The sequence below is a fragment of the Mauremys mutica genome, chromosome 1, assembly GCF_020497125.1.
Source record: "Mauremys mutica isolate MM-2020 ecotype Southern chromosome 1, ASM2049712v1, whole genome shotgun sequence".
NCBI classification, from domain to species: domain Eukaryota; kingdom Metazoa; phylum Chordata; order Testudines; family Geoemydidae; genus Mauremys; species Mauremys mutica.
In genome coordinates this window covers 324,339,922-324,353,940 of record NC_059072.1, presented here as the reverse complement: position 1 = coordinate 324,353,940, position 14,019 = coordinate 324,339,922, and the positions used below count along the sequence as shown (strand labels likewise).

Here is a 14,019-nt window from a genome sequence, read left to right as displayed (position 1 = left end):
GGCTAAGGTACGGCGGATAGTGAGGGAGTGAAGCGTAGCATCTGCATTGGAGGCATATGGCTTTGGACAGAAGACAGGGAGGTGAATAGACTGATTGAAGTGGAACTCCAACACCATCTTCAGGAGGAAGTTAGGGTGCAGTCGCATGGAGACTGTGTCCTTCTGAGGGCAGTTCTATATTACTGGTTAAGTCATCTAACTTGCATCACTTAGGGGTGGGAAAAAGCCCTCTTCCCCAAGCAATGCAAGTTTTGCACTGTCCACACCAGTGCTATGTCAGCGGGAGATGCTCTCCTGCTGACGCAGCTTACACTTCTCACTGAGGTGGAGTACTTATACCAATGGGACAGCACTTTCCTGTCAGTATAGTGCACCTTCACCAGACACACTGCAGCTGTGCCGATGCAGCACTGTAGTGTAGATGTGCCCTGAAACACAGTGTGTGTGTGTGTGTGCGCGCACACCATCATGGTTGCGAGTATACTGACTCGTCAAGTGAAGGTAATGGTAATCAAGATTACCTCCTTCATAGAGAGATGAGAGAGGGAACATGTTGCCAGCAGTTTGAAAGAGGGATTTGTGAGAACAGATAGGACTAGATTAAGATCCCAAGGACCAAACGGATGGTAGTAGGGTGGATAAATACTGAGGCGCCATCCACTGGAGGAAGGAAGGCACTAAGAGCTGCCAGATGGACCCGGAGGGAGCTCCTGGTGAGGCTCAGCATCTTGATCTTGAGGAGGTAATTGAGGATGATGGGAATGGAAATCTCACCAAGATGGTGGTGATGGCAGTAACACCAAGCGGTGAAACATTTGTATTGAGTCTGGTAGCGTGCCATGGTGGATGCCTGCCTGCTTGGAGTAAGGATGTGGCATACTGGGGTAGAGCATGCTTTGTCTAGCCTCAAGCTCCATCCAAAAACTAGGCCATAAGGTGAAGTGGGTTCAGGTTGGGATGCCGGACTCGCCCCTGATGTTGGATGAGGAGGTCTACGAGAGTTTGGAGGCTGGGAGGTGCTCAGATGGAAAATCTGAGGCAGTCTGGGAACCTAACCTGGCGTGGCCAATATGGGGCTATGCATATGACAGTAGCATGGTCTCACTGACTCTTGCAGAGGACTTATAGTAGGAGGGGAATAGGGGGAAATGCATAGCAGAGGTCTCCAGTCCAGGACAGGAGAAGTGCGTCACTTTGGGAGTCCTAGCCCAGGTCTCCCCTGAAGCAATAGACAGACAACTTGCAATACTTGCGAGTGGTGAAAAAAATCCCAGCGAGAGGTGCCCCAGTTTCAGAATAGGCAGCTCCCATGGAATTTTGGGTGCCCGGCAGATACATAGCCTGGAGCATGGTATGATGGTTGATGCACTAGTTCCACAGGTGTATTGACTCTGCACAGAGGGATGGAGACCAGGCACCCCCTTGTTTGTTGATGTAGGTGACTAGATGCTATATTGTCTGAGAGGAGCTGCATATGCTGTGACTGGATCAGAGAAAGAAATGCCTGGAAGGCTAGGCAAGCTGCTCAGAGCTCCAGAACATTGATGTAGAGCCTGGCCTCTTGCAGTGTCCAAATACCCTGGGCTGTGTGTTGGAGGAGGTGCTCCCCGCAGCCTGCAAGGGAGGCATCTATTGCAATGGTGGCCTGTAGGGTCGGGGTGGTGAAGGGGCTACTGACTACGACATTGGACAGGTCGGTCCACTAGGTGAGGAAGGCCAGAACTGTCCGAGGCCATCACATGATCTCCGTGAGGTCTGTATATGGAAAGGAGCAAGAGTTGTAGGCAACACATGTGTAGATCTGCATTTGGTGTCACATAAGTGCAGGCCGCCACATGGCCGAGGATGGAGAGGCAATGGCATATTATGATGCAAGAGGTGCAGCGGAGGGTCGTCACTAGGGCCATCAGCATTTAAGAGGTCTGGTGGAAGGAAGGCACAAACCACAATTGAGTCGAGCTGCATGCCAATAAAGTTGATCATCTGCATAGGGAAGAGCACTGACTCCTCATTGATGCAGATGCCTAGAGAGGCCAGGAGAGCGCAAAGAGTAGAGATAGCAGAGCTAAGCTCTTGTCAGGAGAGCACAACAAGGAGCCAGTCATCAAAGTAGGGGCACACCAAGTAGTCAAGGCAGCACATGTGAGCCACCACAACCATGAAGACCTTTGTGAAGACTCACGGAGCTCTCATGATGCCAAAGGGGAGGACTCAGAATTGATAGTGGTGGTGTCCCATCTAGAAATAAAGGAATATCCAGTGGCCCAGGTGGACGTCGATGTGGAAGTATGCATCATTCATGTCAAGGGCTGCAAACCAGGCCCGGAGGGGGTTGGGGGGAGGAGATAATAGAAGCCAGCGTCGCCATATGGAACTTCGATTTTTGGATAAAGGTATTTAGTAGGTGAAGGTCAAGAATGGGGTGGAGCTCTCCGTCCTTTTGGGAATAAGGATGTATGGGGAGTATAAGCCTCTGCTGTAGAAGGCATTGATGGGTGGGGGACTCTGCAGGGGGAATGAAAAATTCTATAGTGTATTCTTAGTGGATAATCTCCAGTACCCAATGGTCCATGGTGATCTTGCCCCAATGGTGGGCGAATAGGGCAAGGCAGCCCCCAAAAATGACGTGTGGGGCCACAGATGGCAATGGGGAGAGTTTGCAGCTCTTGACTGACATGTCAAAACTATACTCTGGGTTGTTTTGGGGTGAAAACTGCGGAAGCGGTTGCAGCAGAGATGGTGCTGGCGTGGGGGTTCCTGGTGCCACAGGTAGTATAACAGGTAGGGTGCATACAGCTTCCTCTGGAGAGGAGGAAGCAGCTGTAGGGACCAGCAATACTGGTTCAACCTCTGCCTCGGAGCCCGACGGTACCAGCAAAGGAGCCAGGGCAGATTGGTACGAGGCCTGGGAGAGAGGGTACTGAGGGCAGTATGGGTCCCAGGGTAGCCAATAGGACCAAAGAGTAGAGAGCTGGGTGTGCAGCAGGCCTGAGGGGTATCAGTGCCACATCACCAAGGCCAGGTCATAAGCAGGAGGTTAAGGTGGGCAGGCGGTAGCGAGAGTCAGACCTGCGCCTAGATATCAGAGAAAAGATTGGCTCTGGTTCAGAAAAGCCCTTAGAATCTGAAGATGCCTCTGGAAACAGGGGAGCAGACTGTGTGGCCAGAGCACGGTGCAGCACAGGCATGGCTCTCTCCAGCAGGAGCAAGACTGGCTCATCCACCACAGTGGGGACCGCATGGAGGAGTGATGGGCCAGAGAGCAGCGATGAAGGTGGGTCGGGCATCTCCAGCTCTTCCGTGGAGAGATGGGGCTCCAGACAGCCAGGAATCCATGCAGTATCTCACTCAACTTGGGGAAGAAAGGCTGTGCTTAGAAGCAGCCCTCGACAGGGACTTGCTTCTATGCCTAGGAGAGTGCTTCCTACTCTCATGCCTGGAACTGTCAGGTCCGAGGCAAGGGAAGTGCTGGCATGGGTACTCTCCGCTGGTTCCGATGATCCCAGATCTGAGTGGGCGTGCAGCCTCATGGCCTCCTCCATGAGGTGCTTTCTCAGGCAAAGTTGTCTCGCCTGTTGAGTCCATGGCAGGAAAGCCTTATTGATGGCACAGCGATACAGGCTTCCCCGAAGCAGAAAAGAGCACTGGTGGTCATCATTCACAGAGAACAAGCAAGGGCAGGAAACATAGTTCTTAAACTGCAGATTGTGGGGCATAGTCCCCAGAGGGGACCCTGTATGACCCCAACCGGGGAAACTATCACTAATGAACTATCACAACTATGGAAAACTATCTACACTACAAAAACAACAAAGAAATACTATATACAGGAAGAGCAAAGGCTATCTTAGTGTAAAGACGAAGATCGCAGAGGACCAGGAATTCTGACTCCAGCCATGCAGCAGTAAGAGGGAACTGAAGAGGTGTGAACCAACAGGGCCTATCATAACCTGTGCTGGGAGCATAAGGAAGCGCACTGCGCACGTGCAGGTCAATGGACATTGCTCCGAAAACCTTCCAGCTTATGTGCACTTCATCAATCAGATAAGAATCAGTCTTTCTTTACAAAAATAACTAAAAAATACAACAGAGACTAAGAAGGAGCCTTCAGTATCCCAAATTTCATTAAGGATGATCCTCTGAGAATTTTAATATCCCTGATTATTTCAGCAATAGAAGCTATAAAAATGCAGTCACTATGTCCTCCTTAGACAGTGCAGGCCAGCAAGTCTTCTACTATTGATCTGTAGTTCAAATGTGTTGACAGGCTCCAATCAGCATCAGAGCTCCATTGTGTTTGTCCTGTTCAAACAACATATAAGACTGTCCATGCCACAAGGACTGCCAATGAAATAGTGGGTGAGGTAATATCTTTTATTGAACCAACTTCTGCTGGTAAGAGAGACCTGAAAAAGAGCTCCATGTAAGCTCAAAAGCTTGTCTTTCTCACCAACAGAAGTTGGCCCAATAAAAGATATTACCTCACCACTTTGTCTCTCTAATATCCTGGAACCAACACAGCTACAACTACACTGCATTCTGAAATACTGACAATGTGAACATGGGCATGGAACATAATGGAGTGGGGAGGGTGAAAAAATGACTAACAGGAACACAAGTTCACACCATTTGGACTCTTCTTAGGTTCTGGGGGTCCCTGCCCATCCCTGCTTTTTAAAAAAATCCAACTTTGAAGAAGAAATATTAATGAATCTCTACCAGGCCACCAGACTAGCCATTATCATTAGGCCATGTACTGTAACTATTACAGTGGAGATTAATCTCAAGGAGAGATTTGAAGATGGTAGTGGCTCAGCTAGCTTATTCGGAGAAGATATTCCACCAAGTGACAGCATGAAGGAATCAGAAAAAAAGAACAGGAGTACTTGTGGCACCTTAGAGACTAACAAATTTATTTGAGCATAAGCTTTCGTGGGCTACTATATCAAAGCCTACAAAATGGCATTTAAAAAAATCACAACAGTTATTTGTAAGTTATGAGTGTAGCTATTTCCGCTTAGAAAAAAAAAGTAAATAGAAAACACTCATTTTTCAGGCTATGTCTATACACACTAAATTCTAAAACAAACCACAGCTAATGTTATAAATGTTGGCAACTGGAGGTTTAAAAACCTCTAACATCCACTTTCATTAAGTAGTGTTAGTGTTATATACTCCACAGTCCATTAATGCAATCAAAATTGCAGTTAAAGTCTTACCTGGTCATATAGTTTTTCATCCACTAGGAGATAGGTCTTTGCCCAACGCTTAAGAAACCATACAATATCTTTTCCCATTTGTGGACTCAGAAGGTGTGTTAGATCCGCCCTTATTGCTCGAGATTCTACTTCTGAAACTCTTAGAATAGCAGATAATAACCTGCAGATATGAAGTATAATTAAGATACTTGACTTTGGGTTTTGGTGGATTTTTATCTTTTGGGGTTTATTACCCAAGCAGGGTGGTATGGCCGCACCAAAGATTTCCATTCTTCATGGAATGGGGTGGAAGAAGCAAAACATCACCGAGTATTTCCTCTCTCTACTGATGGAGTGTAAGCACCTTCAGGATATTCTCTCTTTACACATGGATGGTGGGATGGGACAGAGATGCTAGAATATCCTAGTCAAGTCCAAGAGAATGCATTTGAAATTGGACTCTGAAATCACTGCAGCAGGAAGAATTCTCTCCAGTGCTCTGACATCAGGAGAAATGGGAAATATTCCAATTGGAACACTGCCTAGAGGACTTGAAAAGCTTTTATTGAGACATCGGTATTTCCCCTCTCCCTTGCATTATTACCTATAAACTTTGGACAGTCTCCGGAGTGCCTTTTGGAGCATGAGCAAACTAAATCAAATAGTGAAACTGTAAATTATCTCACTATTTTTGTTACTATACAGTGTATATACTTCCTCCCCCTCAACCATATCCCTGATAGACCCTAGCGACTCTCTTCATTTAGAACAGAACAGATTTTATTCCCTACTCCACTGGACACACACACAACTGGACAGTATTGCTTCTTTTTTTTGCCAGCTAGAGGGAGGGGTCATCAAGGAGCAAGATAAAGGTGCTCCTTTACCTTTCAGAGTATAACGTTTCTAGACCTGTCAATCCAGGGACCAAATTAATGGGAATGAAAAGCCATCTCTAGCCTCCTACAGTAGATTAAGACTGGCATGAGGCAGGCACAGAAAAGTAATTTTAACCCTGGGTGAAGTAACTTCCACATCCATTAGTGTGCCACATGATCCCCTTAATTTGAACCCTCAAACTCTGAGACTGCTCTGAGCCATCATTTTTCTTTCTTCTTCCTTCTTTCTGCATTAATCCCATCAAGCAGGGTCAGTGCTGAGTTCTCTCCCTCCAAAGTGCTCTATTCAATGTCATATCCTCTACCACAACACGTTAACATGTCTTCCTTTATGACATTCCACTACTTCTTCTTAGTCCGGCCTCTGTCTTTTTCCTTCAGTCTTGATATTTTGGGATTCTCTTATCCTCATACCTGTCAGGACTGTACTTTACATGACCAAACCATCTGAGCCTGCACTCCCTCATTTTTTTGTTTATGGGTCTTACTTTGAGCATGTCTTTAACATACACATTCCTCGTGTGGTCTTTCTTCTGACTCCATTCATCCATCTTAACGTCTGCATTTCTGTTCAACGGATCATTTGCTCATGTTTCTTCTTTGTTGCCCAACACTGAGCATCATACACATCATTCTTCTTCCCAGAAAGGATGGAAATCCCTTCTGAACCCCTCACACTGGTCCTTAAAATAGGCCAGTAACTGAGTGTCTGAGCGACAGCATTCTTTCCCCACTGAAGGCCAACAGAGCTGCTTCTGGAGCAATCCCAGGGACCAACAGTTCATGACAGAAGCAGACAGACCCATTTAATACTTTGGAAAGCTTGGCAAATGGTCATTTTGTTTATGCACGCTGTAGAAGGCAGTATGCAATTAATCTATATAGTCTTATCTAGAGATTTTAATTCAATGATGTTTCAAACATTTAGTCTCATATGTTCAAAAAAGAAACACCATTTATTTTGATTCTCGATATTTACTGGCAAAAGACATTTATTTCTACAAAGATGTTTCTCCGTCTCTACTGCAAATCAAATTCTGCATTTCTCTCCAGGAACTTGCTCCACCTTCCCCTGATGACTACCTACTTACCTGTCTGCTCACTCTAGCTCTCTACTCTTGGGACTTTCCTGAGTCTCTCACATTTTGGAGTTAGAGGAGTAATCACTTTTATTTGTCTTGCCCCATCTTCAATACTTTCCAATCCTACCTTTTCCCATGCCACTAAGTCACCTTTAGCTTAAAATTTCACCTTAAGACTGTTACTTTAACCTACAATTGATTTAATCCTTCCTACCTTTTCTTTCCTACCTTTATAGAATTACCTTATTATCCCTGTACTATAACCAATCTGACAGAACATCTACTTGAATTTTAAAAAATAGAAATCTCTTTTCCTATCCCATATTCAAAGTTCATGCATTGCTTCTCTTTTTCCTACATGCATGAGACCATCAATATTCAAGTTTTATCTCCTATCTACCTATATACATTTGTTTGAGATACTCTGAATGGAAGTTGCTATAGACTGTGTTGTATTCTTACCTAATTACAGAATCAGTTCTGTTGTACCCTGGGATGGAAGAGGCCTTTTCTCCTGGAGATCCCAGGATCTGAAGTGTTGTATTGATGTCAACCTCAGTTGAATGCTTAATGGAATATTCCATTACTTCTGGAGGTATTAATGGAGTCTCTCCCTGAGTATCATTAGCTAAGAGGTAGCCTAAAGTTGAGAGAGAGAGAGAGAGAGAAAGTGACTACAAGTTTTTTTGCCCTAGATTAAGTTTTTGCATTTTAGGACTTCGCTTTTTAAGTCTATTGGCTTTACAACAGATATTAAATGGCATTGGAATCAATCCTGACTAACAATGCTAAATATATCTCTTAATCAATTATGTATTTCAGTACTGTGTGTATAGATGAGAGAAGAGATCCTAAAATTTTAACAGGAAGCTAAAGATGAAAAGTAATCCCTGAATAAACAAAATACAGAACACATGCTTGCTTCACCTGCAGATACCAGAACTGATGCCTCTGTAGAATAATAAATTTTACACAACATTTCTAATAGCTTTCTTTCTGCAGCCATGTGATAAAATGTCTTCATTTTATAGTTTTGACTCATCAATCTAAATTGAGATTGCTAACAATCCAAGCCTCTTTGCAGCTTTCAAAAGAATGCCAAACAAACTTACCACAAAAAACGGTTTCCTTCTTTCCATAGCAAGTCTAGCTCAGGTAGAAAAAGATATTTAAAAGTACAATAGTCTGATGTCCAGGACAGGCAATATTCATTCCTGGTCTAGTGACAACTGTAATATCCGATGTATCATAACTCACCAGAACTAGAAATAAAAACTTTATCCCATAGGGAATAATGGTATGGATAGTAATCTGTATACCATATTTGCATCAAGATCTGGTAATCACTAAGACATCAGACATTCAAAAAATCACAAAGCAGTGTTTTATTAAACATCTTAAAATATATACATGTTTATTCCAATATTTCTACCACTGTGGCATGGGCATAGTAACTAAGGAAATTTGGTTTTATGAATCAATATAAAAGATAGTACCAATAAAAAGTCTGAAACTTAAAAATGTTTCAAAAATAAATTGCCCTAAAATGTAGCAAAATATGTATGGTGCTGTGTGGTTGCATCAATGTTTTATTGACATTCTATTTGGGATGATTTGCATAACTCAGTCAAGTCTTTGTCACTCCTTAGTAACATGGCCATCAAACTCATGCCAGTAAGTTCTTTATGCCATTACATACCTCAGACATTCTCTATTTATGATCTTTCATTGACAGCAAGCTACCTGAATATGGTGACTGACTATACTAAAGAACAAACAGGTCAAAAGTGTATGACAAAATCAGTACAAGCACAAAAAGTAAGATGTCTTCTGTTAACATTTTTCTAAGCATCTTTATAAGAAACAAATTATTTCTATCAAAATTAACATAAGGAAATAAGAAAAAGAATGACAAAGTAACCCAGTATTGTTGAAGGGCAAATAATACATTTGCCTCTCGTTTGTGAAGCGTCTATATGAAATGAAAGATAATGAGCGCATACAACTCAATTACAAGGATGAGACATATGGGCTGATATACGCATTGCAGTTTTGGCTGAGGAGCTCCAGTTTCAGATGCAGTATACCAATATTTTATGTGTTTAACACTTCCCACTAACCTGTGACTAAAATAAGCCAATGAATATCCTCATACAGGTCATCAAGGACTTTATTGTCAATTGACCCTGATCCTGGTGAGGCAAGTAACTGCTGCTGATGTCTTTGTAACTGACCATGGAGCCTTGTCACTCTGTCTTCTAATAAACTGAAGAAAAACAATGAACAAATAACTTTATGTAGTCATTATATAAATTAAGGTTATATTAAAGAATTAAACTCTGCTTAACATTAGATTCTTTTGTTTTAATCATCTGACTAAAGTACAGTACACTTTTATAATTATATCTTGTACCTTGTAAGAAGAGGTATACAGTGTTCTGCAGCAATTCTTCCGAGCATGCCTACACTGGCCAGCTGGTCAGAGAACTGGTCTCTGTCATCTTCCTGCAGTTCGCTTATTTCTTCTTCCTCCCGAGAGGCTACACCATTGGCAGTCTGATGTAATTTTAAATAAGTCATCAATGTATATTATACAAGATATCTACTATGTTAAGAATATCAAATTATGATTTTCTTCTTCTTTGCACTTTTCTACATGCTATTCAAATTTTTGGTGTTCCAGATGGAAAGTCGGAATGCAAGTTTAAGTTTAATAAAATATATGTAGAAGAATTAAGAAAGGAGTTGGTAACTTAATGCCTATGGTTTTCTGGAATCAGGAATGGGACTAGGTCTTACCTCGGAAACAATCACCAAACTCTGAACTCAATTCTCTTATAAAACTGGAATGCAATAATATAAGTCCAGATATTAAATGAGACTATTTCTAATAAATGGAGGACTTACAGACTGGCCACTGGATGCCAGTGACAGACAAAACATGATAGGAGAAACAGAAGCAGAAAAAAAATAGGAGGAAAAAAATCCCACCGTCTCCCAAACTTTTCTATCTGAATCAGGAGCTCAAACAAAATGCAACCTATGATAGGCCAAGTGAAAATGACTTTAGGTCCATTTGGCTGACCCTACTGATCACACAGAACAGGCTCAACCAATCAAGGACAGAAGCAAAATATACAATTGGTTCTCAAGGACTAGCTTTAAGCTTTAAATACGTCACCAACATACCAATACAATTTGCAATACACAAAGTGAGCAAAAAGATTCTAAAATTCAAACACATCACTACTGGCTCGCAGATACACTAGTTTAGACACTAACCAAGACTGAATTACTACATTTACTATTTGAGTCACACACACAAGAGACCAGGAACTAATATTTTAAGCTATGAAAACACTGAAGCTGGATATTTTGTTTGCCAACTTCATAAACAAGTCATGACAAAGACAATGTTGCCAGTTTTAGAGATTTTATTGCGAGTCCTACCATGTCTGATGTTTTAAAATCCTAGCTCCTGGAGTCTTGTTATTACGTAAAAATCAGAGCTTTCATTAAGGAAAAGAAAAGTTTCCAGCCCTCATTGTTTACAGAGTAAAGGTTGAAAAAGTGAATACTAAAAGCTCAAAAAATCCGAATGGAAATAAGAACCACCTTACATTTATTTATTTATTTATTTTAAATCTCATGATTTTTAGTAAATATCTATTTTTGAAAACTCAGGTTGGCAATATTGCAAAGACCCCTTGAGTAACTTCATGACTTATTTCCAAGAACAAATACACTACATTTCTGGGAAATGGATTTCAGTGTTAACTGGAAAGTTAAATATGCAATTGCAGTAGTTGATAAGGAAGAGAGAAGATTGTGTGTCAGAGAAAAATATCTTTTTGCTGTCATTCTAGAAAGGAGCTGGGAAACTGAATCCAAACCTTAAGTCCTCCCAAAGTGCTTTTAAATGCCTCTTTTCTTTATCTAAACTGGCAAATAATTCTCTTTTGGTCACTTCAAAGTTGCAGCTGCTTACTGAAGAGTGCTTTCGTATCTGAAAGTTCCAGCCACTGCTTTGATATTGAACAAGCAGCATTCTGAAATGCCAGCTGTGGCTTTTAAAAGGTTATTCATGGGATAAACGACTTATCTCACAGAAGGACATGAATTAACCTGTGTATACAAGTTATGTCAAGACTGTCTGTTATGAATTCAAGGTCTCTTGTAAAATATTCTTCTCTGTACTGACACTCTTACCACCATCTGTTATGTATCAAGAGAACTGAAGTAGGTTTATATGGTATTTTTCGGAAGTGAGGTATCTCAAAGCCCTTTAAATACCATCAAGTTTGAAACCATTGATAAAATTACTGTATAAAAATTGGGCAATCATTAATATGCTCAAGATTTACATTCAACAGTCTACATCAGAACCTGTTTTAAGAGACGGAATGTTGGGATGAATAACAGTTATTTTCTTTTTTCCGTGAAAATGCCATGGAATGTTTAAAATTTCCTCCTGGACAGCTACCATGGAAAGGCTGTATGGACCCTGGTTTACCATTTTATCCAAAAGGACCGTCTCTATACAAATGCAGTTTCTCCTAGTCTGAGCCCACAGTCCTACTGTGTATCTGATAAGTTTACGCATATAAAACACACTTAAAAGGGGACAACTAAATAAGAATTTGGCGGTTAAGTACAGAGAGAATTAACAAGCGCACTATCAGGTTTATAATTCCACTGAAGGGTTTTTGGTTTAATCATAATTCCCCCAAAAAGGTAGTAATTTGTTTTGTCATTAGACCCAAAGATGGAAGGATAGGAGGCAAGCAAATTTTTGAATTATGGGGCTATTTTATATATTTAATAGAGCCAAGATTTTAAAAGCATTCTCCAACACTGCTCTCCCCTTATTTTCTCTTTAAGATGAGAGAGAAAGGCTGTTGAAGAACCCTCTCCTGTGTCAAACTGAGCACAGTGTAACTGCTAATCATGTTTTTTCATCACTACTGCAGACCATGTAAAAACATTTCTGTTACCTCCTTTAATAGTTACTTAAGTAGTGTATATCTAAGAAATGTTTAATTACTGTATACCAGGGATCGGCAACCTTTGGCACGCAGCCTGCCAGGGTTAAGCACCCTGGTGGGCTGGACCTGTTTGTTTACCTGCCGCGTCTGCAGGTTTGGCCAATCACAGCTCCCACTGGCCGCAGTTCGCCACTCCAGGCCCACTCCAGGGGATGGCGGGAAGCGGCAGCCAGCACATCCCTCGGCCCACGCTGCTTCCTGCAGCCCCCATTGGCCTGGAGCGGCGAACTGTGGCCAGTGGGAGCCGCAATCGGCCAAACCTGCGGATGCGGCAGGTAAACAAACCGGCCCGGCCTGCCAGGGTGCTTACCCTGGCAGGCTGCATGCCAAAGGTTGCCGATCCCTGCTGTATACACTAACAGAGTGCTTATTATTACCCCAAGAACCTCAGATTAAGAACTTACCAAATTCCTTGTACCATCAGGAGCAGCTAGGTGGCACTGAATATAAGAATTAAAAACCTGAACAGCATGTTGGGTAAAGAAGCCTTTGTGGAAATGTTTATCATCTTGTACCAAGGTAAGCCAGGATTCCAGCAATTTATCATATGCCTCCATGTATACCATGTCATCTTTGTCAAGCTGTAAGAAAAAGATTATTACCAAACTAAACAAAGCGAAACAAACCAAAATTGCATTAGTAATCATAAATCTTTAACATATATTCTACACATTTTTATAAACAATTAATATAAAGATCTGATCTGAATTCAGTTACAACTACTATAAAAGATACACATAAGAATTCAAATGGATTCCCTGAAGTGATATCACATAACAAGGGCCAGCAAGTTTTCATGCTGGCTAAACTTTTTTAAAAACTGGCACTCTAAAAAACAAAAATATAGTTAAGAAGATTCTTCCCTGCACCTAAAAGTTTAACACCAAAATCCTCTTCCCAAATTACAACTTTAAAATACTTATGATTTAGATCAAAATGTTCAAACCTGGGTGCCTAAAGATAGGCACATAAATAAGAAACCTGATTTTCAAAGGCACTGCACTCACAGCTCCTCTTGATACCAATATTATAATACATAAAATATAAAATATATTATAATCTCACACATATATTTAAGGCTGCGTTTCTGTCACGGAGGTCATGGAAGTCGTGGATTCCATGACTTTCCACTACGTTTGTGACTTCCGCAGCTGCAGTGGCTAGTGCATCGGACCCCAGGGCCAGCTACTTGGGCACTCCGTGGCCAGCCGCAATGGCTGCTGCTCGGACAGCCCTGGGCAACTGGCCCCAAGGACCGTCTGAGTAGCAGCTGTCCCGGGGGCAGCCAGAGCGGCGATCCCGGATGCTGCTGGAGGAGTGGTTCCCAGGGGCCTTGGAGCAGGGGGTCCCCTAGAGTAGCGGAGCTCCATGAGCAGAGATTTAGTTACCATGGATATTTATAGTAAAAAAGTCATGGACAGGTCACCGGCCGTGAATTTTTGTTTATTGCCCGTGATCTGTCCATGACTTTTACTAAAAATATCCATGACTAAATCTTAGCCTTATATATATTAAATCACTCTTTTTTAAAAAAAGAAAGACAAGGTGGTGAAAGAATCCTCTATTCTGGAGAGAAGCATTATTAGGATTTGAATCTTCACAGTACACAATTACAGGTAAACAATTTTTTTTTTTAAATGATCATTCAAAACAGGTCATCAATCTTGGAGACTAAAAATGGCAGGGATCATTCCACAAAACCACACACAGGAAATAGTCAACTGAAAGTGCAGGTAGTACGAACATATATTTGAGAGTAACATTTAAAATACTTGAGCAGAGGTTACTGTTTACA

At 41.9% G+C, this 14,019-nt stretch overlaps 1 protein-coding gene across 2 annotated transcripts in view; it reads right to left on the bottom strand.

The window, feature by feature from the left end:
• XPO4 (exportin 4) overlaps window positions 1-14,019 on the bottom strand; it is a 152,024-nt gene that overhangs the window by 34,202 nt on the left and 103,803 nt on the right. For both annotated transcript variants that reach the window (XM_045017736.1, XM_045017725.1), the window contains exons 10-14: window positions 12,629-12,805; window positions 9,593-9,735; window positions 9,300-9,445; window positions 7,642-7,819; window positions 5,220-5,379 (exon numbers count right to left, since the gene is read on the bottom strand). In XM_045017736.1, the coding sequence (XP_044873671.1) occupies window positions 5,220-5,379; window positions 7,642-7,819; window positions 9,300-9,445; window positions 9,593-9,735; window positions 12,629-12,805 (804 nt within the window). The remainder of the gene's footprint in view (window positions 1-5,219; window positions 5,380-7,641; window positions 7,820-9,299; window positions 9,446-9,592; window positions 9,736-12,628; window positions 12,806-14,019) is intronic.